The 27440-nt window shown below is 42.1% G+C and overlaps 6 protein-coding genes and 1 long non-coding RNA gene across 8 annotated transcripts; 3 read left to right on the top strand and 4 right to left on the bottom strand.

Moving 5' to 3' along the window:
- On the bottom strand, window positions 1-27061 carry LOC113616253 (uncharacterized). The gene is made up of 5 exons (XM_027099601.1): window positions 26755-27061; window positions 26426-26591; window positions 25367-25714; window positions 24414-24420; window positions 1-362 (listed from the first exon to the last, which is right to left on the bottom strand). The coding sequence occupies exons 1-5, from the start codon at window positions 27059-27061 to the stop codon at window positions 42-44; spliced, it is 1149 nt and encodes a 382-aa protein (XP_026955402.1). The 3' UTR covers window positions 1-41.
- On the top strand, window positions 1231-17574 carry LOC113616245 (uncharacterized). Its single transcript, XR_003431257.1, has 3 exons — window positions 1231-1243; window positions 1424-1426; window positions 16999-17574. It is a non-coding gene; the product is annotated as an uncharacterized LOC113616245 (long non-coding RNA).
- LOC113616228 (histone H2A type 1-D) lies at window positions 4440-4912 on the bottom strand. Its single transcript, XM_027099582.1, has one exon. It carries the CDS (start codon window positions 4891-4893, stop codon window positions 4501-4503), a length of 393 nt encoding a protein of 130 aa, XP_026955383.1. The 5' UTR covers window positions 4894-4912; the 3' UTR covers window positions 4440-4500.
- LOC113616231 (histone H2B type 1-N) lies at window positions 5137-14831 on the top strand. 2 transcript variants are annotated; one of them, XM_027099586.1, is made up of 2 exons: window positions 5137-5620; window positions 11933-14831. In XM_027099586.1, the coding sequence occupies exon 1, from the start codon at window positions 5217-5219 to the stop codon at window positions 5595-5597; it is 381 nt and encodes a 126-aa protein (XP_026955387.1). In that variant the 5' UTR covers window positions 5137-5216; the 3' UTR covers window positions 5598-5620; window positions 11933-14831. The 2 variants fall into 2 exon arrangements, with proteins under 2 accessions (XP_026955387.1, XP_026955388.1); XM_027099587.1 differs by lacking the exon at window positions 11933-14831 and adding an exon at window positions 6166-6209.
- On the bottom strand, window positions 20309-20722 carry LOC113616232 (histone H2B type 1-L). The gene has a single exon (XM_027099588.1). The coding sequence runs from the start codon at window positions 20702-20704 to the stop codon at window positions 20324-20326; it is 381 nt and encodes a 126-aa protein (XP_026955389.1). The 5' UTR covers window positions 20705-20722; the 3' UTR covers window positions 20309-20323.
- On the top strand, window positions 20998-21973 carry LOC113616226 (histone H2A type 1-like). Its single transcript, XM_027099580.1, has one exon. The coding sequence runs from the start codon at window positions 21022-21024 to the stop codon at window positions 21412-21414; it is 393 nt and encodes a 130-aa protein (XP_026955381.1). The 5' UTR covers window positions 20998-21021; the 3' UTR covers window positions 21415-21973.
- H1-5 (H1.5 linker histone, cluster member) lies at window positions 22190-23098 on the bottom strand. The gene has a single exon (XM_027099576.1). The coding sequence runs from the start codon at window positions 22900-22902 to the stop codon at window positions 22222-22224; it is 681 nt and encodes a 226-aa protein (XP_026955377.1). The 5' UTR covers window positions 22903-23098; the 3' UTR covers window positions 22190-22221.
- Window positions 27062-27440: the final 379 nt, after the last annotated feature.

Below are 27440 nucleotides of genomic sequence, written 5' to 3' on the forward strand. Positions count from 1 at the left end.
GCCCTGAAAAGGGCCTTTTGTTGAACAAAGAGCGCGAACACTCAGCCGCCGAAGCCGTAGAGAGTGCGTCCCTGGCGCTTGAGCGCGTAGACCACGTCCATGGCGGTAACAGTCTTGCGCTTGGCGTGCTCTGTGTAGGTGACTGCGTCCCGGATTACGTTTTCCAGAAACACCTTCAGCACCCCGCGCGTCTCCTCGTAGATGAGACCAGAAATGCGCTTCACACCTCCACGCCGGGCCAGACGGCGAATAGCGGGCTTCGTGATGCCCTGGATGTTATCGCGCAGAACTTTGCGATGACGCTTAGCGCCCCCTTTTCCAAGGCCCTTACCACCTTTGCCGCGACCAGACATACCGAAAACCTGTAAGATTAACAAAGGTTAACTTCCAGGCCTCCCAGATGCAGGCCTTTATACGTCCGTTGGCGGACCAAACTGAGAACCTGAAGAAAGGTAGCGGGAAGTCCCGCCCCGGGAGGGGGGGAGGGGAATTTGACCAAAAAAAACAAAAAAAAGCCTTTTTTGTTCCTTTGTACTGTGTTTCATACGGTGGTAACTATTTTGTTACCGTGTTTAAGGCTTTAACAATTGCTTTTGAATGCGAACGCAAAACATAAATATTGTGGAAAAGGGTAAAACTCGTTATCTCACCACACATAGATCATTGCTGGTAGCTAATTTCGTATCAATATTTTGGTGAACAGATAAAAGCACATAGTCTTTCAAAGAAAATGTATGCAATGCCGCAAATGGCATTTTGGAACCTCTTTGATTACATTTTAACCAATTTCCCTTATTTAAAGAGAAAATACATTTTTTATGTCTGCTTGTTATTCTTATGAATGCTCTTTAATACAGTTTTAACCAACTCCCTAGCAGCCCGATTTTTTTTTAATAAATCATTTTTTTTTCCATTTAAGAAAAATTTACTTCTTCACTCTACTTGGGTATATACTATACTGACGTTTCTAATGAAGGATAGCAGAATACACCACTCCCAAATATCCTTTAGCATAAGGATTATTTTGAGCGGATTGTTTCTGAGAAAAAGCAGATACAGAAGCTCTAAAAACAGAATAGAATTTACCCCTTTTTAAGGGGAATTTACATTTATATGAGAAATCTCCATTTGTAAGGGTATCTCACTCAATGTGCCAGGAAGAGAAAGATAACTCACAAGAAACTTACCAATGGAGAAAGTGCAGGATTTAATCGGCCTCCCCTTGTTTACTGTGCTCTTCCGGGTCACCTCCAACAGCCCCCCCCCACACACACACACACAGCCATGTCTTTTGTCTTTAGCTGAAGATGATATTTAAAGTGGCGGTTCGGGCCACTTCTGGGAGTTTTACTCAGTTCCTCTCTGTTTATTCCATGTATACATGAGACGTACACAGTATTACACTTTGTTTTTCTCTTGTTAGTCTGTTTTTTTTTTTTTTTTAATTACAGCAGGGTGTCAGCCACAGAACCAGTGAAACTAATGTTTTCGTATAAACAATTGAAATAGTAAGCATAGACAAAAGTCTGGAAGAGGAGAAATTTATAAAAACCACAAAAAACAACCTTAGGGGAAAGGCATTGTTTGGGAGCCTCACAGATTCGTATTGTTGAAGGCTCCCTAATTCTCTGTACTTACTGTCTGCCCCTTGTCCAGAGTCCCTGCCTTCTTCCAAGTTACTGGTCCCCCAAATCATTCAGTGTCTTCATTATTCCACCAGGTAATTAATATTCATTAACATCAGTAGCATTTATTTAAATGTGAGACTGTTGCTAGACTGGAGAAGGAAGTAGGAGGTACACCAAAATAATAAGGTCATGCAGATCAATTTTTTTACAGATAAATTAATATCATGAAGTGAAAAGGCAGGGTAACTCTTTACAACTGGTCTTTGCTCGTTGGACCCCTCTGATCTTTAGGCTCCTTCCTCCAGTTTAGCTACTTTGAAGTTATTCATTTGAAAATCCCTACATTTTCCTCCATGTGATCTCATCCTTGTTTAACTTTCAACTTCTTTTTTGCCTTTATTTATATCACTTATTTAGTTTATAAGGATTTTTATTATTATAGAATTAACAGAATTTTTGGACTATATTTTATGAGCTTGTCATTGAAATAGGGTCTGGGGATATGCAAATATGAATAAAACCCAGTCTCCACTCTAAAGGAATTTGTACACTAATGGATAAGATACCAAAAGTGTTCAGAATGAGCTCCCCAAAATGTGCCACATTTGCACATTGATTATTTTGAGGTAAAGGCAATTGAGATCCTGCAATCTCAAGATAAACTTCTGCCCCTCCCTTAACTACTTAGAAGGATTTGAATTGGGGGTCTTTCCCACTATGAGAATTATTACCGGAGAAAAATTTTATCTGAGTGAGCCAGCTGCATGGCAGGGCAAACTAATTACCCAATATTTGATTTTCCTCTTATTGTCCATGTGAATTATCCTCTTGTGCTTGGAAGCCACTAAGCCATTCCTTAGCTCAGGAAGGCATATTTACCTTTCTGTTTTTGAACTTCTCATGTATGTGGGGTTTCCGTATGTATGAAATTAAACTTGACTTTCTCCTGTTAATCTATCTCATGTCAATTTGATGATTAGACCAGCTAAAAGAACCTTAGAAGGGTAGAGGAAAATCCTTGTTCCCCGACAATATAAAACAAATCTAATATGGGAAGATACTGTTAGGTTCTTTCATGGTAGTCCAGAGTCTGCAGAAAGGGAAATTAATGGGAAGACCAACTCCAGGAATAAAGTTTAAATAATACTTTCATAAATCTTGTGCTGCTAAAATTGAACTGTACCTCTTATGAAAACAACTTTACAGTATAAACTATGGAGTCCTGAAAAGTTCTTCAGGATCTAATTGAAATTAGAAATATCTAAATTATTTTGGCAAGATTTTTTGAAAGTTTTGTTATCTCCATTTTTAAATACAAGTTTTACTTTTTTTCTGATTATGTAGATAGTAAAGAACAGTAAGTGCTTTATCCAATGAAATTGGGTTAATACTCCATTAATTTAAAAAACTCAGTTAACACGTGGAATTATAAGCAATGACATATCACACTTGAATATTTTATTTTATTTAAAACAAAAATTTATAGTCATTTATCAACGATTTGATTATAGGTTCATTGATTTTATCAATCAAAACCACATCAATAATTGTAAAGGCGTTATTTTAACAATGTGGTGGTTCTTGCCATGGGGAATAGAATGATGCAATAAGCAAGTGTTAGTAATTGCATGATCAATATCAATAACGATAACAACAGCATATTTTATTATTAAAAATTGAAAGAACTCATAGGCCTTCCTTGGAGCTGTATCACTGACTCTACTTGACCGTTCTACTTCTGAGATATAGTTGTTTAAAATATACAAACTCAAGTAATGCAGATGACTTTCTTTTCTTAATTTATTTATTTTTATTTTTTGGCTGCGTCGGGTCTTAGTTGCGGTGCTCGGGATCTTTCGTTGCGGCGCGTGGGCTTCTCTCTAGTTGTGGCATGCCGGTTTTCTCTCTCTAGTTGCAGAGCGCGGGCTTAGTTGTCCAGCAGCATGTGGCATGTAGGATCTTATTTCCCTGACCAGGGATCGAACCCGCGTCCCCTGAATTGGAAGGTGGATTCTTTACGACTGGACCACCTGGGAAGTCCCGCAGATGAGTTTTTAAGAGGGAAAAATTGAATAATTAGATTCACTGAAATCAGGATTCGGGTCTTCCAACATCAAATAATGAAGCCAAAAAGAAAAGGGAAAAAAGGTAACATTTACGTCCTGTTTGTGATTGCTGAGGTCACTTTTATTCCAATGAATATTATTTACATGTGCTAGGGTGACTTGGTGGTCTGAGAGAAGGTGAGAGGGATGATGGTGGGGTAAAGGGGAAGCAAAAATCATTGACAGCACTAGGACTATAAGAACCTGATAAGTGATTTACAATGTCGACCTTTCCTATTTGTTAACACACACTCTTCCTAATGCAGTTCCAAACCGCCTTTACTTCACCATCATTGATGTAAACAGTCCATTATGAAATGTGTCCTCTGCCTGAAGTTACTTTTAAACAAGTAGTTTACCTGTCTGGATTACTACCCCATTCCCATTTAGGAGGGTGTGTGGTGCGCAGTAAGACTGAATTGAATTAGAAGGGAAGGTAGGCCAAAGTCGGATGGTGCTGGTTTTTTATCTCAGATGGACACTTGCCCCTGTAGAGGAATCACAGGGATGTTAATTTTGCTCATAAGTTTAACCTAAATTATGTAAGCAAATGTTTTGCTTTTTGGAAGGCATTTAAAGTTATTAAGGAAAATAACCTAGATGCAAATGACTTAGCCAAACTTTGTTCTAGGATTAATTTCCAACAGCACCTTGCTTTCCAAAACAATGTGACTTTGATAGCACAGCTCCTTTTGTTGATAAGGTGAGTGGCTCTGAAAAGAGCCTTTTGGTTTGGAAAGATTTGAGTTGCAAAGAACGACGTACTTCTACTTGCCCTTGGCCTTGTGGTGGCTCTCGGTCTTTTTGGGCAGCAGCACGGCCTGGATGTTGGGCAGGACGCCGCCCTGAGCAATAGTGACTTTACCCAGCAACTTGTTGAGCTCCTCGTCGTTGCGGATGGCCAGCTGCAGGTGGCGCGGGATGATGCGCGTCTTCTTGTTGTCGCGGGCCGCGTTGCCCGCCAGCTCCAGGATCTCGGCCGTCAGGTACTCCAGCACCGCGGCCAGATACACCGGCGCGCCGGCCCCGACCCGCTCGGAGTAGTTGCCCTTGCGGAGCAAGCGGTGCACTCGGCCCACGGGGAACTGGAGCCCGGCCCGCGAGGAGCGAGTCTTGGCCTTGGCGCGAGCTTTGCCTCCTTGCTTGCCACGTCCAGACATACTGAAAGTAGAAACCCACCAATATGAGTTAGGTCTGAATAGATACAGAGAGAGCTACTCTACTTATAGTTTTCACTGGGCGCGAAAATGAAGGTGTACCATTGGCTAAAACTAGTTTTATTTAACCCAATGAAGTCGGATTTTGAAATACACTTATTTTGATTGGACAAAACTGGTACGTGCTGTTTCCAGGATTCACCACCAATCAGACGCTCGACTTTACTCACTGCCTCCTTTGTTTAAGAAGCTGTGAAGGAAGAGGGCTCAGCCTGGTTCTTGTTCTTCCTGTTATTTTTGAACTGCTTGGCAGTTAACTCCGCGCCATGCCTGAACCCTCCAAGTCTGCTCCGGCCCCGAAGAAAGGCTCCAAGAAGGCGGTGACCAAGGCTCAGAAGAAAGACGGCAAGAAGCGCAAGCGCAGCCGCAAGGAGAGCTACTCCGTGTACGTGTACAAGGTGCTAAAGCAGGTCCACCCGGACACCGGCATCTCGTCCAAGGCCATGGGCATCATGAACTCGTTCGTTAACGACATCTTCGAGCGCATCGCGGGCGAGGCGTCGCGCCTGGCGCATTACAACAAGCGCTCGACTATCACCTCCAGGGAGATCCAGACGGCCGTGCGCTTGCTGCTGCCCGGCGAACTGGCCAAGCACGCCGTGTCGGAGGGCACCAAGGCCGTCACCAAGTACACCAGCTCCAAATGAGCCAGGCCGCAGCGGAGCGAGCGGTAAGGCTAGGCCCACACCTCAAAGGCTCTTTTCAGAGCCACTCAATCTTCTGAAGAGAAGTGGCACTCACTTTATGCAGCAGGTGTTTGTTACTTGGTTCAAAGTATAACAAGTTCCGCGATTCCTTTTTTCTTTTTTTGGTCTTTAAACAGATTTATTTTCTCGCAGTTCTGGAAGCTAGAGGGCCAAGATTTGCTGTCAGCAGGGGTGGTTTATTCTGAGGCTTCTCTCTTTGGTTTGCAGATGGTCATCTTTTCTGTCTTCATTTGGTCTTCCTTCTGTTCGCGTTTCCTCATTTTCATCGTTAGAAATTACTTCCACTACAATGTAGGTGGTGCTGCAGCAATACTCGAGATATTTTTATATGTTTTTATGTCGAGAAGGGGGAGGTTCATTATCAGACACACACGTAGTGAAGAAGGCAAAATGCACTTTGTCCCAAAGGAAAATCCGCTCGCCTTTAAGTTTGAACCCGGCAGAAGTTTTTGCTAACAATGACTTGAGCCCTCCATCCTTAACTTTATTTATTTATTTATTTATTTAGTGGTACGCGGGCCTCTCACTGTTGCGGCCTCTCCCGTTGCGGAGCACAGGCTCCGGACGCGCAGGCTCAGCGGCCATGGCTCACGGACTCAGCCGCTCCGCGGCATGTGGGATCTTCCCGGACCGGGGCACGAACCCGTGTCCCCTGCGTCGGCAGGCGGACTCTCAACCGCTGCGTCACCAGGGAAGTCTTCCATCCTTAATTTTAACGTGTACATACCTGACTAATGAATTGCTTGGCACACAGTAAGAAAGGTACCAATCGTTTTATTCACTTATGTTTTCTTTGGGGAGAGGTGCTGGCTCTCCTCCCCTTTCCCTGGGTTTGGGTTTGCCAAATATTAAGTTAGAAAGGCAGAAGAAAAACAAATGGAAGTGAGAATCCAATTCAAATTATCTCACACATCAACCAGGTGCCACGTTTATCGATAGCCAATCCAGACGCTGCGCGCGCAGTTTGAAGTTTACCAACGGTGTCCCTCATGAGTCTATCCTAATTGGGAGATTTCTGGGCCACGCGGCTTTGTTGGAAGAACTCTGCCATTTTCTCCACTCCCTAATTTCTCTGAGTGAAATTTCTCTGTATGGGAGGGATTAGGTCCTACTCCTGCCTTTACTGTGAGGATCCTCTCCATGTTTTCTTTCTTTCTGCATGTCACTTGCATTTACTGTTTCTCTATTAATCGGAATAAATTTTTTTTAAATAGAGAAGGGCTGTTTCCCTATCCTCAGTTCGGGAAACCAAAATCCATCTCTTCATTTTAGGCCCTTAGGAATGAATGGCATATTTAAAACTATTTTAGTCTTTACAGGGAATCAGCATGGAACTGCTTCCCCAAAAAAGTATGTTATTCTACAAAGTGACCACTTGATGCAAAAATTACCATTTGTTCATATTGCATATGAAAATACATAGGTGACCTAATATGTTTAATTTGCAGTATGCCGAGACAAACGAGTGACTAGCCATGAAAAGTCTCTTAAGGACTAAAGTCTTACGATGGAGAAACTACTTTGAATCTTTGCTTAAGGGCTTACATTCAGAATTAATAAGTATGACCTACATCTTTGCAAAGTGTATTATATTATTTTTTCTAGGTGATTTATAATTTCAAATTTCTGACTTTTTATATTAGGCATATTAAAAAGAATAATTTTAATGTAGGTTATACTAAAGCATAGAGACAAAATATTTCCCAGAGGATTTCCTCATATGCTTAGAATAAAGAAAAATATCCATTAATAAATTAAGGGTTTTTTAAAATATGTTTTAATTCTTTAAAAAATGACTTTTTATATCGTGTCTGCTTTAATTTCTAACGTCCTTGCACATGTCCAAGAAAAAAGAAAAGAAAACTATAAAGTTACACCTCATTTAATACTAGGAATATGTATATGTGATGTGACTCTGGAGTTGCACCTAAAATATAGCTCAAGTATATCAGTGTCTTTTACTAGTTGGTTCTTGTGGAACAGTGTTTTGAGAATATGAACTGTATAAAAATATCCCAGTCAAATTTGGTACGTGACATTGTATAAATGTAACACTGGACTTTTAAAAACTAATTTTTTAAAAGAAATTTTATGTGCATAACATTGCTAAGTTTATTTTATGTGCATAACATTGCTAAGTTTATTTTATTTTCCTCATGTGTGGAATGAGACCAACAAGTACTACCTCAGATGCTCATTGTATTTATTTATTTTTGGCTGTTTTGGGTCTTTGTTGCTGCGCGTGGTCTTTCTCTAGTTGCGGCCAGAGGGGGCCACTCCTTGCTGCGGTGCACCGTCCTATCACTGCGGTGGCCTCTTCTGCGGAGCATGGGCTTGGCGCGCGGGCTTCAGTAGTTGTGGTACGCGGTCTCAGTAGTTGTGGCTCGCAGGCTCTAGAGCGCAGGCTCAGTAGTAGTGGTGCATGGGATTAGTTGCTCCGCAGCGTGTGGGATCTTCCCCGGACCAGGGCTGGACCTACTGTGCCCTGCACTGGCAGGCGGATAATCACTGCGCCACCAGGGAAGCCCCTAAAAAATAATTATTGATATTAATTTGATTGTAGCTTGTTTTAATTTACTCTTTCTTCCCCAACATTTTAAACTGATATCTTGAAAATAAACTAGTGAAATATTAAGATAACTCTCTATGTTTTAATGTATTTGTATTTGGCCAAATAGCTGTATTTGACCAAAAATCTCAAGAAATTGAAATTCAGTGCTGCCTGCAATTAAAATAATTACACCATAATATGAGTGTGTGCATGTATGTATATGTACATATATTTATGCATATACATATAATATACACATAAAATATGTTTTATTTATACACACATTACTAAAATATGTTGTATTTTAATTTTTCCAACACTCTTACTCCAAGAGGGTGACAAAAAATATAAAAGCATTGACTGTCTAGTGTCTGATTATTTTAGGCTCTTGGTACAGAACAGCAGTGAGATGGAGAGTATAGAGCCAAACCTTTGAGATTTTTAGCTATACCATTCCATTAGCCAGGATACACTTTATACATGCATACATATATATTAAGTTTTAATTTCTATTATATTTTAATTATATTTAATGGAATTAATAGAATAATCAGAAAGGGGAAAGTGTTGGAAAAATTAAAATTTCATTTTCTTTTAAAATAACTGGTGTACAGATGATAATGACTGGGAGAATCATTTGGGACAATGCATTGCAAAAAGAAAACATAGTAAGATCATCCTCATGTTTTTAATAATACTGTTTTATAAACACATTGTTTAGATAAGCAGCCCAAAATCTAGTAAATTAACCTTGGTGAGGTGACGTTTTATATGGCAGAGAAGAGTGAAGCTATCAGCTCAAGAAGAAAAGTGAGTTTGATTGAAAAAAAAATTTATTTGGGGACAAGATAAAGTGCTTTCTGTGAAAAGAGTAACAGGCACTTAGCCTTTAAAAACAGGGCTTTTAATCTGTCATCATAGTGTTCTCAAAGTCATCTGATGCAGCCAGGTGCATGACGCAAAACCCTGGTATGGAGATTTCCACCTCTATTCAAGAAACTAAATTCCTTGAAGAGGAACTGATTACAAGTTTTGAGACAAGGGAAAATCTGATGGGTCTAGAACACCATGCTCACTGAAAGCAAGGATGATCTTCCATGTTTGCAGTAACAATAAAGAGAGTTAAGATGAGAGTGGCAAGAAAGCCTGAAAGAATCCCCACGGTGTAAGTAGTGCTAACTTGAGAATTAAAACTAAACAAACAGAACAGTTGTAGTTTACTGGAATAGATTCAGCATGTAAAAGCCATGAATCCATAATAAGCAATTGGAACAAATACTATGATGAGCTGAATAAGAAGTTTACCTGGTGTGTCTCACTATTCATCTTTTCCAAAGTCTTTGTGCCCTGTGTCACTGAGATGAGCATCTTCTTCTCCAGAAAGTGCCTGGCTTTACAGTCTTAAGGTTCTGTTGTACTTATATTAGGGGAAACTCCACCTCCTGCAATGCTATAGGATCAAGTCTCAAAAAAGAGCTCCCTGAGAAACTCGCTGATGCTTTGTTCAATAAAATTTCAGGAGAGCAAATTGTATTTTAATGATTGCCATTGTTAGAAATCAATCCAAACGCTAATAACCAAGGCATTCTGAAATTGTCCTGTGTACCAGCTTCTGCCACAGCCATCCCCAACACTACCACCAACAATGTGGTTACTAAATAAATAAATAAAATGTTAGCTTTCTCTTTGTCCTAAAGGCAGTGATTCTCAAAATGTGGTCTGGGGACCCCTGGGGGTCCCTGAGATCCTTTTAATGGGTCTGTGAAGCTAAAATTATTTTCACAATTATCCTGAAACTTATTTAAAAGATACTTGCAAAATATAGAACAGTGCTAATCTTCTTACTAATTTTTTAATTTTGAAAAATATAGCTATCTTCATAAAATATGTATGTTGAAAAGGGTTTATTGTAATTTTTAAATGAATTAATAAAACAAATATTCTTTCAGTTTTAACTTCTAGTAAGGTAAATATCAATAGTAGTAACCTACAGAAACACAAATTCGTTGGATCCTCAATACTTTTAAAACGTGCATGGGTCGAAAACTTTGAGAACTGCTGCCTTAATAAATTATGTCACACTAGAACTGTTTGATTTACTGTTTTTCAAATTATTTGGAAATAATTTCCTGTGTGCTTATGCTACTATCTGAATACACAGATCCATTTGCTTCATTTTGCTGTTATGTTTAGGGATTTGGCTTTTTAAAATTTAACCTTATCCTTACATAAAATATTTTTACATAGTTCCAAGGTCAACTCAAGCTATGTTCAAAGAGGTCTTTCTCTTTTAGCCTATAGCCTCTCTCATAAGTAACAATTTTTAATGTTGTGATTTAACTTCCAATTATTTGTTTGTTAATTATAAACATGCATTTGTGTATTCTTAGTTCCCCTCTATTATATTTTTTAATATTTATTTTATATTTATTTATTTATTTGGCCGCCTCCGGTTTTAGTTGTGGCATGCGGGATCGTCGTTGAGGCATGCGGGATCTTTCATTGTGGCGTGCAGGCTTCTATCTAGTTGTGGCGTGCGGGTTTTCTCTCTCTAGTTGTGGCGCACAGGCTCCAGGGCGCGTGGGCTCTGTAGTTGTGGTGCGGGTTCCAGAGTGTGTGGGCTCTGTAGTTTGCGGCACGCGGGCTCTCTAGTTGAAGCGTGCGAGCTCAGTAGTTGTGGCGCGCCAGCTTAGTTGCCCCTTGGCATGTGGGATCTTTAGTTCCTTGACCAGGGACGGAACCAGCTTCCTCTGCTTTAGAAGGCAGATTCTTTACCACTAGAACACCAGGGAAGTCCCAGTACCTCTCTACTAGATAAACAGTAACATCTTACACATAATTTTCTCTACCTTGGGTTTGTTTTTGTTTTTGTTTTTTTTCCTTTAAAATATATATCCTGAAGATCATTCCACAATAGTATATGGAGATTTTCTTCCTTTCTTATTTTCTAGCTGCCTAGTACTCTGGGCTTTCTTCTTTTTCTGATTCTTGGCTCTGTAATTCATTTTCTTGCTAGCTGCCTGACCCTTCAATCAGATGTTTTCTAGTTGTTCTAAGCATCAGGGTTTATCTGAGTTGCCTAGTCTACTATTACTGGACATAAGATCAAGGTATAGTATTTGTTAAAATGTTTTTTTAAATGTCAACCCATAAATTACTCTAGGACTTCCAATCCTTAAAATCTTTAAAATGCAGTTGTGTAAAATTGATACGGGTCACTGCAGGCATACACTCTGGTCCAGCGATAACTCAAATTCTTGCTAACGATGCTCAAGTTAGCACATCAGTTGCCATAGTGGGTTAGTTGTTCATGATCAAAGAAGTGAGATGGTAAATTGAATGTAAATAAATACTAGTCACAGGACTAGAGGAAGAGACTAAACACTGTATTGTTGGTTCAAGAAATCAGGTTTATAAATTTGAAGAAATCAATAACTTTTATGCAGTGTCTGTGAAGCCCAAAATTTAAACATACAGAGATTAACTGCAATACCTTATCAGTAAATGGTAATAGGATATACCTTAAAAAGTATAGGTTATATTTGAGTCAAATCTCTTGAAGTTTAGACATTTCATTCTGGCTCCATTTTTTTGCAGTGTCCACACCAAAGAGCTTAACATTCAAACACCTTCACCTCACTGTCAAGGACATTTTTATCAAAGCTACCATCTCTTCAGTCACATCTTTTTTTCCTTGAACTTTCGCTTATGCCTTGTTTTCCAGAGCTACATCCATCACTTCGTGCTTGAGAAGGGATCCTTCTGAAGTCATCAGAACAATTAACCTCATCAGAGCGCTCAGAATAACATCTACTATGGATTCTCCGCTTCTGCCATCCTGACAATCCTCTGATATATTTTTGTCGGAACCAAAATCTTGGTGGAGGGAAATCCCTGAACAACATCCTGACTTCTTAAGGTGGGATGCTTATCTCCTTAGGCTACATCAGACTGTAGTTGTTGCTTACTTCAAGCCTAGTGTTAAATTTTCACAGTGGCCACACCGTGGAACATAGACCTCTACAAACCACAAACCATGACTTTCAATAATTTTTCAGTTGTAATTTGATGGAGTTAAGAAATATAGAAGAATATATACCATTAATCTGCACCGTGCCCTGCTGCTCCAGTGTCCCGGACCTCAGTCCTTCCTATGTAGGAAGATGATAGCCTGCAATAGAACTTTAAGGCCACTCTCATTCCATACCTATTTTCTAGATGAACAAACTGATGCAGAGAAGGGGAGTATTTTGTCTAAATAGCTAGAGGATCAATGACAGAATCAGTTTATAAGCCTCGTGGTAGTGGCCATCAGTATACAAATGATAGATTTTGTGGTCTTTTGTCATCATCAAACTAAATTCTTTCAAAACAAATGGAGATGACTCATTCATATTTGTTTTAATAGTGAAAAAGATGCCATTCTTTATTTGAAAAAAAAAAAAAGATTCTCCCTCTTGTTCCCAAGAACAGGAAAGAAAAAAAATGTCAATTTTTTCTTTTTTTTTCTTGGAGAATACTGGTCAAATTCTCTTTGGAGGATCCTATAGCTCTACCCTATCATCATCATACAATTAATAACTTTTGCCTTTCCTGTGGGAAACAAGCATGTATAGCAAAGTCTGCCTGTTGATTATAGTACTGAAATTAAGACGAACTAAGCTCTGTCTGTAACTTTTCCAGAAGACAGTGTTTGAAAATTGCAACTTATACTCACAATGCTTGCAGACACCCTGTATTTCAATTGTTGGAAATATGTACCACCAAGGAGCAGAGAGAAACCTGCCCCCTGATATCGCACCACGTGAGACATGGACTTGTTGTTATATCTCTTATCTGACCATTATTTCTGCCTTGAAAGCAGTAATGAAATAGACAAGAAGAGGCCTCTCCCTGAAGCAGCAGCCCCCCCTGGGAAGACCCTTTATACTCATTCTCCCAGAGGGTCAGCAATCCAGGTTTGCCCAAGTAAAAGGCAAGTATCACTGTGGATGAGACCTGAATGCTGCTTAATTATTTGCAATAGATACAATGTAGTTATTTTTAAAGTAGACATTTAAACATTAACCTATCCTTATTCTTAGTTTCTTTTTTCCTCCTCATTCCAAAGAACCAAAACTAGGCCTAGTCCGGGGAAGGTAGTCATACACCCCTGATTTCTATTGGCTGTTCTATTTAAAGTAAGGCAGCTATTATGGGGAGAATTTTATCTGCCTCCCCCCGCCTCGCTAAACCCTCAGAATGTAACCATATTTAGGGATAGAGTCTTTAAAGAGGTAATTAAATTAAAATGAGGTCCTTGGAAAGTGGTTAGGTCCTACCCCAATATGACTAGTGTCCTTTTAAGAAGAGGAAATTTGGACATAGGCAAGTACAGAGGGAACACATGTGAAGATAGAGGGGGAAAGATGGCCGTCTACAAGCTAAGGAGAGAGGCCTAGAACCCAACTTTCTCTCACAGCCCTCAGAAGTAAACAGCCCTGCTGGCACCTTGATCTCAGACTTCTAGACTCCAGAACAGTGAGAAAACAAATTTCTGTTTTTTCAGCCACTCAGACTGAGGTACCTTATTATGACAGCTTTAGCAAACTAATAAAGCAGCCAATATGTTACGATAATGTTACAATCCCAATCCTCTGTCTCTTTAGCTGTAGACCAAAGATACCACTAGCACTTACCTCATTAGATTGGAAAAATAAATTAGATAATGCACGATATCCAAAGATAGTACACACTTAATAAATGACAGCCAATAACTACTGGGATTTTTTCCCCATATGCCAAAAGCAAGATGTAAGTGCCATATCGTTTACTGCTTAAGGGCAGATCCTTGAGTGAAGAGCCATGACGTAAACTCTGACATTCAATAATCCCTCAATGACAAAATATTAGAGCAAACGAAATGAAGAACTTCCAGATGTACTGGAGATAAGCAAGAGAAATACATGAACGGGAATAAAATGCTGAAAATAGCAAAACCAAATAGAGCACCAAAGGAAGGTCATTCTGATAATCTGAATTAATAAAGAACCTACTCTAAAGCAGCCTAAACAGGTGGAAGGAACATAGGCCCTGGAAAACCTTTTGTGACTGAAGTTCTGCCCAATGCTTGTTAGCTGGTTATCTTGGATACTACTTCAGTGAGCCTGTGTGTATGATCAGGCCACACAAGATGGCTGTTCTCTTGCTCTCTGTACATCCCCTGATCGAACAGTCCCTGCTTCACCTCACCCTACTCACAGGACTGACCTTTCCTCTTAATCATAGAGCTTATCCGTATCTGCTTAAGTGCTTGCCCCTGCTCCAACCAGAAATTTTTCTGATTCTTAGAACAGAACGGCTCCAGCATGCTGGGTTATTAAAGGGAAATATCTGCCCCCTTGATGGCTGTTAACCAAAGGGACGGTGAGGGATGTCCTCCTCTGCTGGTTTCCCCGGTTAATGATGAGCCCACCTGACATCAGTTCCCCCTATAATTGGTACACTGGTACACCCCCCACCCAACCCCCACCATGAAGACTGCTGCCATGTCCTGTCTGCTGTTGGTACGGAGTGGGGAGTCACTCTAGAACTTTGCTTCAGACGTGTAAGATCCCCTGTTCAATAAACCATTGATGTCTCTGTTGCTGTCTCCAGGCATTTTTTTTGGTCTCAAGGCTGGGCAATTACAGGACTTGCAGGCCTACAGCGTGCAGCCTAACACTGTGATTCTTCTGATTACCTGTAAAATGGAGATAATAATAAGGCCCCAGTTTTCTTAGAAGGATTTTATGAGATGATGTACCCTGCTTCCAAGTGTGTTCTTGGGACCCAGGTGAGGTGCACAAATAAAAGTTACTATGAAAAAGACATTACATAGATTTTTTTTCTTTCAACAAAATAATGATTAAATAATATGAGAAACAAAAATAAGTATAACTTAATAAATGTTCCACCACAAAGTGAGCTTCCCTGGGTCATATAACTTTATATTTCCTGAGTTAGACATATAATAGTGGCTCAATTAAATAGTACATTAATTAACCAGTATTTTCTCAGATCTGTACTAAGTATTACTGGGGGCATGGAAAATTATCATAAGTAGTATGTGGACTTTGGTGTTTAAAATGTTGAAACAGAGAGTGAAAATATCATTCGCTTTTCTTCTCTCTCTAAATCTTTCTGATTAAGTAACTGGGAAAGCATTAATTTGGTGCTAGCAGATCTTTAAGGCCTTGCAAACACTTGTTAATCCTTGCCCCCTTCCCCAGTCTTTCAACTTTATAACAAAGAACAAGTTTCAGACTCAAAGTAGTAGACAGCAAATAGCATATAACTGAAATTGAATAATATATACATATATTTACATATTTACATATTGTTTTATAGTTGTATTCTGTTCATGGTCAGAGGCAGGAATTTTCCACTATGGTTGTCTTTTAAAATACATTGATTTCATTTTTTTTTTTTTTTCTTTTTAGGCTGAGCAGCCCTGCTTGCAGGATCTTAGTTCCCCGACCTGGGATCAAACCTGGGCCCACAGCAGTGAAAGTGCAGAGTCCTAACCACTGGACTGCCAGGGAATTCCCCTAAAGAATATATATATTTTTAAATATTAAGTAAACAATAGTATAGATTGCACCCTGATACAGAAAAAATCATAAAAGTGGAACTCAAATAACTAACTGAAGTTTGAACAATACTGAATAAAATAAGCAATGTCATAAACCAGTAAATGGCAAAATGGCACTATTATATTTTATACTTCTATATAAATTATAGATCTATATATGTTATATAAATATATAAATTATATATTATAGCATTAATATAACACTACTTATATATAATTGTATATATAAAATGTAATATAATTAATATTTATTATTATTACATCAAACTGTATTTAATATTAACTGCTGTAGGAATTTGGAGGGAGTAATATTATTCTAGAATGTGGCAATCTGGGAAAGTTTCTTGGAAGAGGTATAACAAGATTTGATCTTGAAAGAAAGGATCGTTAAGGTTTCAGTTGGTATATTATCAACTAAATGTGTTGAGTAACACATTGTTCCAAAATTGAACAGCTTAAAACAGCAAACATTTATTACCTCATAGATTTTCTTAGGATCAGGAACCTGGGAGCAGCTTAGGTGGTAGTCCGATTCAAGATCTCTCACAAAGCTGCAGTCAGGTCATCTAAACTTTAGATTCTAAAGACTTGACTGGGACTGGAGCTTCTAAAGTCCAAGAAAAAGCTTGTTTATAATGCTGTTGGCTGGAGGCCTCAGTACGTCACCATGTGGATATCTCTATAAGGTTACTCATGACAAGGGCTGGCTTCCTTCCTCTGGAACAAGTGATCCAAGAGAGTGGGAGTTATCAAGATGGAAGTCTCTTATTGAATCTTGAAAGTGACATACCATTACCTCTGTCATATCCTGTTGACCATAATGCTGGAGCAATGTGGGAAGGGCACCAGTACTAGAAGGTAGGGGTCACTGGGTGCCATCTTAGGGGCTACTTCCCAGAGTGGGCACAGAAGAGTGTGCCTCTCAATCCTCACAGCCATCAGCATTAGCTGGGGAATTTCAAATACCCGAGATGTCCAGGCCCCTCCTCTGATAAATTGAATCAGAATCTCTAGGGGCAAAGCTCTGCAGTAATATATTTTTTCAAAGTTCTACCAGCAAGTTTGATGCATGATTGAAATTGGGAACCACTGGACACAAGAGGAGTGAGAAACTAGGAACGTAAAAGTGAGAGTGGCCCTTTGATTATTACCTAGTTACATGGATAATGTACCATGAGAAGAAATATGCGAGATTTCGCTCTCGTGGCTTGAGACAAGGGTGGAAATAAGGCCAGAAAAAACAAAAGAAGTTGGAGAAAGGTTAAGATTCAGGAGTGGACACATGTATTAAATGGTGGGTATGGGTTTGATGTTTGAAAGAACATTATTTGTCAGTGGCTCTTGTTTGTGTGGTCCCTGGTGACCCCCAACTGGAAACAGATTCAAAATCAGTGATTCTTCCACAGGAATTTGCTCAGTTCAGGAGGCTTTGGAGAAGAGGACTATTCTGGAACAAAAAGTAACTGTTGGGAGTAAAAGGCCTGGAGTTCCTATATCTGTAAGGAAGGGTCTGGTACTTCTCTGGGGTCCCTGATGCCCTGACTTGGCCTGGTAGTCCTTCTCTCTGACCTCTCTGAGAGTTTTCAGCAAAGAAGTAAAATGACACTTCCACACAGAGCACCATGCCCGTTGTCCTTTTGAAGTCCAGGATCAGGGGTCAAGATGAGTCACAGCTGGGCTTCCCTGGTGGCGCAGTGGTTGAAAGTCCGCCTGCCGATGCAGGGGACGCGGGTCCGTGCCCCGGTCTGGGAAGATCCCACATGCCGCGGAGCGGCTGGGCCCGTGAGCCATGGCCGCTGAGCCTGTGCGTCCGGAGCCTGTGCTCCGCAACGGGAGAGGCCACAACAGTGAGAGGCCCGCGTACCGCAAAAAAAAAAAAAAAAAAAAAAAAAAAAGAGTCACAGCTGATCACCCAAAACCTACAGCTTTCTGCAGCTACTAAGAATTTGAAACATATAAGAATGAAACCAAAGCCATTATACTGTCATATAAGGTCCTACACATTCTGGAAGGCCCCATTCCCAGCACCGTTTCCCACCTCCAGCTATTTTGCTACTTCAGTCCCAGTCACATTGGCCACCTGCTGTCCCTTGTCTAACACCAGGTATTTACCCCTTACCCCCACATATACATTCGGGGTCTATTGTTCCTGCTTCCTTCTGCCTAGAAGAATCTTCCCCAGTGGCCCACTCCCTCGTCTCTTCATCTTTGTTAAAATTTCACCTTCTTGATCAGCATTCTGTGATTATGTTATTTAAAATGAAAGATAACAAAACCATTCTTTATCTTCCTTTTCTGCTTTGTTTTCCTCCCAAATGTTTAATGTTCATTATCTTCTGACACTCTTTTTTTGTTGTTGTTTTTGTTATGTGCATGTCTGTTCCCACATTAGAAAATAAACTGTATCTGTGCGTGACTTCCTTTCTGTTTAGTTCCTTGATATATTTCTGGCACCTAGAAGAGTTTATGGGACATAATATGTGCTCAACAAATATTTATTGAAAGAAAAAATGAACTAGAAAACACTGTACGGGCTGAACTTTGAGATTCAGTTTGATAAATGAAGATGACCTTAAGCCTTTCAAATGCCAAATAGATGTATAAGATTCCTTTTTAATATATACAAAATATGTGCATAATAATTCTTAGACATTCACAAAGCAGTCTCACTGATCCTCACAATAGTCATGTGACTAGGAATTGCTGTTATGCCCAGTTTACAGATAGGGAAACTGTGTTTCAGAGAAGCCAAAATCTTGGCCTCTTAAAGTAAGTGGCAAATGTTTTAGGAATTGGTCTCCTAATTTCAAGTGTAGGTCCCATAGGCCAATCATAACAGTGGACACAGGTAATGTTGATTAAAAATGAATTATAAGGGAATTCTCTGGTGGTCCAGTGGTTAAGACTCTGTGCTTCCAATGCAGTGGTCGGATATCTAGATCCCACAGGCCATGGCACACACCCCCCCCCCAAAAAATTGTAAAATAAAATGCTAAATACCTAAAGAATACTCTAGAAATAAATCACACTTCCTAGGTCTAATGGAGATAAAGGCATAAAGATATAGGAAAGACTGGGAGGTCCTGGTTTGCATATAGACAGGGTGTATGTGTGTGGGAGAGGTTGAAATAAAAAGGAAAAACACTCTGGAGAAACTTCAAGAAGGTAAAACAATGCAAGTTGGAATAATCAGAGAGGCGATTAGATTTGAGATTGGCTTTGCAGGACAGACAGGATTTAGATGGTAGAGGAACTGGGGCTTAACAGAAACAGAATGGAGAAGGACTATATGGTACATTTCAGGAAATAACTGTATCTTTCTAGGCCTGATATTAGTCATGTCTTCACTACATCAATAACAATTCTAATTTCATATTCACTGTTAATTGATGTAGTAAAGAAATGAACTAATATTAAACTCCATAAATATTCTGCATATTTCTAGTGACCTTTTTGAGGCTACAGGGAAGGCAATCACTGGCTTTTGTCTACAGTTTTGGCTTAACTCTCCTTTGTTCCTGACCTCATAAGTTCAGCCCCAATTTTGTGCTTTCTATTCCCAGAAGCCCAAGGCCTCCTGTCCTTTAATGGGAAAAGATTGAATAATATCTAGAAAAACAGTAAAGATGTTGGGTTTTACCATCTTAATATCTGATAGTCTGTAGCATGCTTGGGACTTATATTTCCACACTGATTCTTGAGAATGCCTAATTAGCTCTGAAATACGGGCCTAAACACCGGGAGATTGTGCTTCCCCCTTGGAGAAAAATGCCATCCTTCAGGTCTCAAAGATTACCTTTTCATTTAGAGTTTCTCCCTTATTACAAGGGGAAAAAAGGTAAAGAGGAAACAGAGTGAGATGAAATGTGGAACTGACTCAGAAAAGAAACTGATACTCTAAATTCTTTTTCCCAATTAAAAAATTTGACGATGTAAAAATAATAGTAAACAGAAATGTCATTCCCAAAAGGGGTGAAACATTAAAACTTAAGAATGCAGTAGGATCAAATTACATGAAAAATCTAAAGGGGACACTACCTGCTTGTTTTCCTTTAATTCATTTTTTGGGGTGATATTTATAAAGCATGGTGAGGGTCAGGGCATGGAATGGCAAGTGTACGACTGCTGAAAAATGATGTAAGGTAAGTTAACGTTCAGTTAAAGAGCATTTGAAATTTGCTAGCCACTAACTTTAAGATTGATCCTCAGAGTAAAGCTGAGCTGGACAGTAAGTGAAATAAGCACAATAAAATTCTTTTTGGGTGATGGCTGTAACATGTACAACTTGTTATCAAGATCATCTTATTTGAAATGCCACAAACCCAAAATCTAATTTGTTGCACAAATTAAGCAGCATTTACTAAAGGCTTCAGATTAATATTGCTTTTGTCTACCTCTAAAGCTGTTTAAACTAAGTGCCAGTTCTCTTTGGAAAGCGTGGATGGCTCTGAAAAGAGCCTTTGGATATGATGGAACCTGATCAACTGCTTTGCAGCCAGTGGCTCACTTGGAGCTGGTGTACTTGGTGACAGCCTTGGTGCCCTCAGACACGGCGTGCTTGGCCAGCTCGCCGGGCAGCAGCAAGCGCACGGCCGTCTGGATCTCCCTGGAGGTGATAGTCGAGCGCTTGTTGTAATGCGCCAGGCGCGACGCCTCGCCCGCGATGCGCTCGAAGATGTCGTTAACGAACGAGTTCATGATGCCCATGGCCTTGGACGAGATGCCGGTGTCCGGGTGGACCTGCTTCAGCACTTTGTACACGTATACGGAGTAGCTCTCCTTGCGGCTGCGCTTGCGCTTCTTGCCGTCTTTCTTCTGAGCCTTGGTCACCGCCTTCTTGGAGCCTTTCTTCGGGGCAGGAGCGGACTTGGCAAGCTCAGGCATGGTGAAGTGGCGTTAACAAAATCCTCGAGAAACAAAGAGTGAGCAATGGGCGAGGCGAGTCCGTTTCACTTACAACTGTATATTCAAATGACACTTAGTAAAGTTCTATGTCTGATTGGCGAACACTGCTAATGACGTCATTACAACTTTGTCCAATCAGAACGCGCATTTAAAGGACCGACACGTCTCTTTTAAAACGGAATTACTACTTTACCCAATGGAATAGCTTCTTTTTCGCGCCCAGCTGCAGCTATAAAATGTGCGATTTTCTTCTTTCACCTTAGTTGCTTCTGGTGTAGGCTTTAAAATACTGCATTATGTCTGGACGTGGCAAGCAAGGCGGCAAAGTTCGCGCCAAGGCTAAGACTCGCTCTTCTCGCGCCGGGCTCCAGTTTCCCGTGGGCCGAGTGCACCGCCTGCTCCGCAAGGGCAATTACGCTGAGCGGGTCGGGGCCGGCGCACCGGTGTACTTGGCGGCGGTGTTGGAGTACCTGACGGCCGAGATCCTGGAGCTGGCGGGCAACGCGGCCCGCGACAACAAGAAGACGCGCATCATCCCGCGCCACCTGCAGCTGGCCATCCGCAACGACGAGGAGCTCAACAAGCTGCTGGGCAAAGTCACCATCGCTCAGGGCGGCGTCCTGCCCAACATCCAGGCGGTGCTGCTGCCCAAGAAGACCGAGAGCCACCACAAGGCCAAGGGCAAGTAAGGCCTCAAGAGCAACGCCTTCGAAACCAAAGGCTCTTTTCAGAGCCACCTACTTTTTCTGCGGAGGAGCTGGGACAGTAGTTTCATTTAATTCCATTGTCATTATTGCCTGGGGAAAAGAAGTTACTTCATGTAATTAATTTGGCAAGCAGTTTGAGCCACTTTTCGGACTCCTAGTCATGTCCTCGGAATGTCAGGAAGATATCAAGAGCTTTGGTAAGGAAGTGAGTGCAGTGTCAAGATGCAAAATGAAAGTATCTTTAAGGGCCCCTGAGGACAATGAAAACACTTTCTCGGCTTATTTGCAGTATATAACTCGACCTCTGCCAGTGCTAAAGTTATGCTCTGTGCCTTGATTCCTGCAATATCAAATTAAAAATAGATGTGTGTGCAGTGAATTAGGTGGCGCATAAACCGGAATAAAAACGTCTACCATTTGAACAGAAACAGTTGACCTATCTGAACGTGACGCGGGCTTTTTAACTTTAAAAAGTTCTTTGTAGCTAAACACCCAGGAACCAAAATGTCTTAAAATGGTCAACTCACATTTAACATGTTTGTGGACAATTTTGCAGGTTCCTGGATGCAGGTCAAATTTTCTAACTTTGTTGTGTTTTAAGAAGAGTATGTTTTTCGCTTTGAGTTCCAAACAGGAGCAAAGGTGAAAACGTTTAGTGGAAGTAGAGGGCAAGCAATTTTTTCTTGGCGGGCGGCTGAGAATAATGTTACTCAGTGCACAGCTGTTTTCAGAGATCTCTAGGTGGCTCTGAAAAGAGCCTTTGGGGTTTGCGTCTTAAGCGCCAACTTCCTACTTCTTTTTGGGAGCCGCCTTCTTTGCCTTTGCAGCTTTGGGTTTTGCTGCCTTAGGCTTGGCAGCTTTGGGTTTCGCCGCTTTTGGCTTCACTGCCTTAGGCTTAGCGGGGCTTTTGGCAGCCTTCTTCGGCTTTGCCGCGGCTTTGGTTTTCTTGGGACTCTTGGCCACCTTTTTGACGCCAGCGGCTGCGGGCTTCTTCGCCTTCTTGGGAGTCTTCTTCACTGCTTTCTTTGCTCCCGCTGCCTTCTTGGGCTTCTTAGGGGTGGCCCCTGCGGGTTTTTTCGCTTTAGCAGCCCCCGCCTTCTTGGCCTTCGGCTTGGCTTCCCCGGTGGGCGCCTTCCTATTGAGCTTAAAGGAACCGGAAGCACCCGTGCCCTTGGTCTGCACAAGGGTACCCTTGCTCACCAGGCTCTTGAGACCCAGCTTGATTCGACTGTTGTTCTTCTCCACGTCGTAGCCGCCAGCTGCCAGGGTCTTCTTGAGCGCTGCCAAAGAAAGGCCATTGCGCTCTTTGGAGGCGGCCACAGCCTTAGTGATCAGCTCAGAAACTGGGGGCCCGGTCGCCTTGCGCTTAGCCGCGCCACCGCTCGCGGACTTCTTAGTAGACTTCTTCTTGGCAGGAGATTTCTCCACCGGCGCCGGGGCAGCCGTCTCAGCAGGAGCGGTTTCCGACATGGCGACGGAAGAAACTGCTAGAAGAAGAGAGATTCAAAACCCAAAGAGCAAGTTTTGCAATGCTACCTTGCTCGGGCCCGGGGCTTATATAAGCCGGTGCTGCCCTGTGATTGGTGGAGCGTCCGATCCACCGCCCTCAGGCAGCCGGCTCTCGTGGTTGGACTCCCAAATTGTGTTTGTTAGTCCCAAAATTTGATTAAATGCTAAAAACAGTGGTACAGAATTTGACTCTTTGAAGCTCCAAAGGAGGAAAACAGCCTCCATGTTCACATACTTGTTTGTGTTTTTATGAATCACGCGCAATTAATGAAAGATATTTTAAAAAATCCCTTCAGCTTTTCATATGTGTCCATCAGGCGTGAGGCATCGAGCTAGTTAGTTGCATTGTTGCAATAAATTTTTACTAAGTACCAAGTGAACGTTTTTTAAAAGGTTTTGTCCCTAAGTTCGGCCTTTGATTTTTGCAAGAGGAAAGACACTAGGTTCCGTGGTTTTGCCATAAACTTTGTTTCAAACTGCGGCAAGTAACACAGGCGCAGGACAGCTGGTTGCCTACAGCCCCAAATTAACCATATAGATCTTACTTTAAAAACCGGTTCTGCCTCCCAAGGAGTTTCCACGTGCCACTGTCTTTAGAGAATGGGATTTTGCCGCTAGGAAAAGTTCTGTTGCCAAAGTGACTTCTTCCAGGAGGAATAGAAATAGCTTTGGCTACAGGATCCAATGACCTTCATTCAAACAAATTTGGTTTGTTTTTGATTGAGATGCTTTCTCTCTTTAATTCCTAAGCGAATCCAATAAAATAAGAACAAAGAAAAATGCTTAACCCCGATAATGTATTTTAGAAAAAACCCCTGAAACCTGCTAAAAATTATTCAAGGGCTTCCAGTAGCCCTCGAAAGCGCAAACTGTTTAGATGGCATGGGACTTTGTCCCTCTTTCACGGTGCTTTTCCCAATGCTCTCAAACTCCTTACCTCCATCAACATTTAACAAATTACACGGTCAAAACACCCTCTTTTGTAGGACATCAGTGTGGATATTTTTGTGTGTTTAAGTGAAGATAGACCTGTATCTTCCAGTGAAATAATTGGCCACTGACTATAAGTGTGGCCTGGCTCTTAAGGGACTGGAGGTTATAGAAGTTTAAGAGAATTCAGGAAAACATTAACATCCAAGGGAACTGAGGCAATAACCAGGAAGTGGAATGGAGGATGAAGTTTGCTATTTATTGGGAGGTGGGAGGGGGAGGCATGGACAGGATTTTGTGCCTGGATGGGGTGATGATTAGGATCTCTCATGCAATCAACAGTTCTCCCCTGTGAAAAACTGTAGGCCAATACACTTCATCTCTTCAGGAGCTCCTGGAGTTGAAACTATAGCCTACTATGGCCAAATCTAGACAGTGGCCTATTTTTGTATGGCCGTCGAGCTGAGTTTTTCTATTTTTAAATTGTATTTTTAAAAAACTGTGACAGACTATATGTTGCCTGCAAAACCTAAAATATTTACTATTTGGCTCTTTTGCTGTTTTGTATTCCTTCTCACAGACACAGTTCATGGTGTGTTGCTAGAGGCCTGCCTTTCAGAACTATGCAAATCGAGATCTAAAAAGGAGATCTTAACAAGAAAATGTTCCAACCAAGTATTTTCCACTTTTTCAATCACAAAACTTTCAGAAAATTTGGGAAGAGGTTCGGGGAAGTCATGCTTTACAGGAGAGAAGCATAGTAAAGAGAGCTAACATTCATTGAGCATTTAACTGCCAGGAACGAATCTAAGCATGACCTACAAACCAATTCGTCTGCTACATTTTACAGCTGTTCTAGGTGAGTCCCAGAGAGATGAGTAATTTGGCAAAGATTATACAGCTAGTAGTAAATGGCAGCTGTGAGGCTTGAACCTCGACCAGTATTTCTTTCTGCAACAGGAAGGCAAGAGGCACATTTTCTGAAGTCAAGGAGCTAGGGTACCGGGCAAAAACAAACAAAAAAACCCTTCATTTGCCATTTACACAATTATCCACAGAAACCAATAAGCTTTCGCAAGGTATGGGCCAGTTTTTCTTCAGTCCCTTCGTGTAGCCAAAGGCTTAATGGTTGTATCACTTTAAGTATGCTTCCCCAGAAACAGCTCAATAGGCTGACTAGGATCACAGAATACAGTAACCTCCGTCTGCAGCTTAATCTCTAAATATGCAGCACTGAAGTGACACAGCAACAATTGAGCCCACAACAGCTATTTCATCAAAACTCTCCTGTCATTTTTCTTTTGGGGATAACATGTATCCTCTAGAATGAACAGTTCCTTTTTGGTGACAGTTGAGGGGCTCTGAAAAGAGCCTTTTCGGATGAGGTATGTATAATAGGAAGCGGTATAAGATTTAAGCCCTTTCCCCGCGGATGCGACGGGCGAGCTGGATGTCCTTGGGCATGATGGTGACGCGCTTAGCATGGATAGCACACAAGTTGGTGTCCTCGAAGAGCCCCACCAGGTAGGCCTCGCACGCCTCCTGCAGCGCCATCACGGCCGAGCTCTGGAAGCGCAGGTCGGTCTTGAAGTCCTGCGCGATCTCGCGCACCAGGCGCTGGAACGGCAGCTTGCGGATCAGCAGCTCCGTGGACTTCTGGTAGCGGCGGATCTCGCGCAGGGCCACCGTGCCAGGCCGGTAGCGGTGCGGCTTCTTCACGCCGCCCGTGGCCGGCGCGCTCTTGCGAGCCGCCTTAGTGGCCAGCTGCTTGCGCGGCGCCTTACCGCCTGTGGACTTGCGAGCGGTCTGCTTCGTGCGAGCCATGCACAAGCAGCGCCAATTACTTTAACAGTAGTAACAGGACCCAGTCGTCCCAATATATATAGGGACCCTCGCGTCTTGATTGGACAATAGACTGCTGCCTCCCTCGCCTGCCCCGCCCTGCCCCGCCCACAGAATTGGTTCTAGGCTTATTCCTCAAAGAAAAGGAAGCGTTTTCCCGCTTCTACTTCGGTCATTAGGATAATGTACAGAGGAGGTATCTTATTGGCTTTAAAAGACTGCGAGATGGGCTTCCCTGGTGGCGCAGTGGTTGGGGGTCCGCCTGCCGATGCGGGGGGCGCGGGTTCGTGCCCCGGTCCGGGAGGGTCCCGCGGGCCGTGGCCGCTGGGCCTGCGCTTCCTGAGCCTGTGCTCCGCGGTGGGAGAGGCCGCGGCGTTGAGAGGCCCGCGTACCGCCAAAAAAAAAAAAAAAAAAAGATTGCAGGATGCATCAAAATTCTTAAGGTGCTATCTAGAGAATCTCAAAGTGCCTTGCACTATTTTAAATACAGTACAAGATGTCATGATTGGGTTCTTGACAAAAATAGTTTACTGAATAACATAAAAGGGAACCAACCAGCTTATGATAAACGGAGGCATTGAAAGTCGAAATCCAGCCATGTTCTATACCAGTGGTCTCAAACTTCAGCGTGCTTAAGAACCTCTCAGCTTATTAAAACGAGGGTCGGCCAACTTTTTCTGCAAAAAAGGTATGATAGTATTTTAGGCATTACTCGCCATACTGTATCATTACTTTGCCCTTGACGTGGGAGTGCGAGCGCAGTCGACATAGGTTAGATGAGCCCGAGCTTACACTAAACCTCTGTAAAAACTGGCAACGCAGCTGAGTTATCAGAGAATTTGCCACTGTAGGTGGAAAGGCTGACGAGGGCTTGGGGACTGTGACAACACGCAACTTAAGCTCAACTTCAAATTTTTAGCCCCCCCCAACTACTCCAAAATACTTAAAATGCACATTAATGCCTACAGCTCTTTAACAGATTTCGTGGGTGGCCCTAAAAAGGGCCTTTAAGCGACGTTATGATGCCTTTGGAACTCTAACCGCCAAAGCCATACAGAGTGCGTCCCTGGCGCTTGAGCGCGTAGACCACGTCCATAGCAGTGACAGTCTTGCGCTTGGCGTGCTCAGTGTACGTAACGGCATCCCGGATCACGTTCTCCAGAAACACCTTTAGCACCCCACGGGTCTCCTCATAGATGAGGCCGGAGATGCGCTTCACCCCACCACGCCGAGCTAGGCGTCGGATGGCCGGCTTGGTAATGCCCTGGATGTTATCACGCAGAACCTTGCGGTGGCGCTTAGCACCTCCTTTCCCCAGGCCCTTCCCACCCTTACCACGACCAGACATCTCACCAATTCTAATCGAACACGATGCTCCAATTCGCAAAGGCGGTGTTCTATATAGTGGTATATCGGACCTGGTTGGGAACCGCTCAAGCCAGCTGCGTCTCTTCAGGGAGGTTCCAGACCCGAAGCCCCGCCCACGTTTTCAGCAAACTGGAAAGGGCGGTGCTTAAACTACTTGGTCAGAACCGGCGCCTAATGAAAATCCCTCAGCCTAATTTCTACATCGTGTTGCGCTCGCCCGCCCCTGGAAGAGCTTTCTTTTGGTTTGGTCAGGCCTTGCTGTCCGTTTTGTTTTGTTTTGTTTTGTTTTCTGCCATCTCTTAGCGACTTGTGGCTGCTGGAATGAATGGCGCATCTCAAGAGCGATGATTGTAGGCATT

This window comes from Aethalodelphis obliquidens, unplaced genomic scaffold (assembly GCF_003676395.1).
Source record: "Aethalodelphis obliquidens isolate GAN/ISIS:26980383/991018 unplaced genomic scaffold, ASM367639v1 scaffold133, whole genome shotgun sequence".
In the NCBI taxonomy this organism is placed as follows: Eukaryota; Metazoa; Chordata; class Mammalia; order Artiodactyla; family Delphinidae; genus Aethalodelphis; species Aethalodelphis obliquidens.

Excerpts from the sequence above, each read along its gene's own strand:
- LOC113616253 (XM_027099601.1), bottom strand. The coding sequence starts at position 27,061 with ATGTCTGGTCGTGGTAAGGGTGGGAAGGGCCTGGGGAAAGGAGGTGCT. Across the intron at positions 26,592-26,754 it reads CACTCTGTATGGCTTTGGCG|TCCCCAAGCCCTCGTCAGCC; the intron begins GTTAGAGTTCCA and ends GTGTTGTCACAG. Across the intron at positions 25,715-26,425 it reads GTAATGATACAGTATGGCGA|TAATTGGCGCTGCTTGTGCA; the intron begins GTAATGCCTAAA and ends CTACTGTTAAAG.
- LOC113616231 (XM_027099586.1), top strand. The coding sequence starts at position 5,217 with ATGCCTGAACCCTCCAAGTCTGCTCCGGCCCCGAAGAAAGGCTCCAAG.
- LOC113616228 (XM_027099582.1), bottom strand. The coding sequence starts at position 4,893 with ATGTCTGGACGTGGCAAGCAAGGAGGCAAAGCTCGCGCCAAGGCCAAG.
- H1-5 (XM_027099576.1), bottom strand. The coding sequence starts at position 22,902 with ATGTCGGAAACCGCTCCTGCTGAGACGGCTGCCCCGGCGCCGGTGGAG.
- LOC113616232 (XM_027099588.1), bottom strand. The coding sequence starts at position 20,704 with ATGCCTGAGCTTGCCAAGTCCGCTCCTGCCCCGAAGAAAGGCTCCAAG.
- LOC113616226 (XM_027099580.1), top strand. The coding sequence starts at position 21,022 with ATGTCTGGACGTGGCAAGCAAGGCGGCAAAGTTCGCGCCAAGGCTAAG.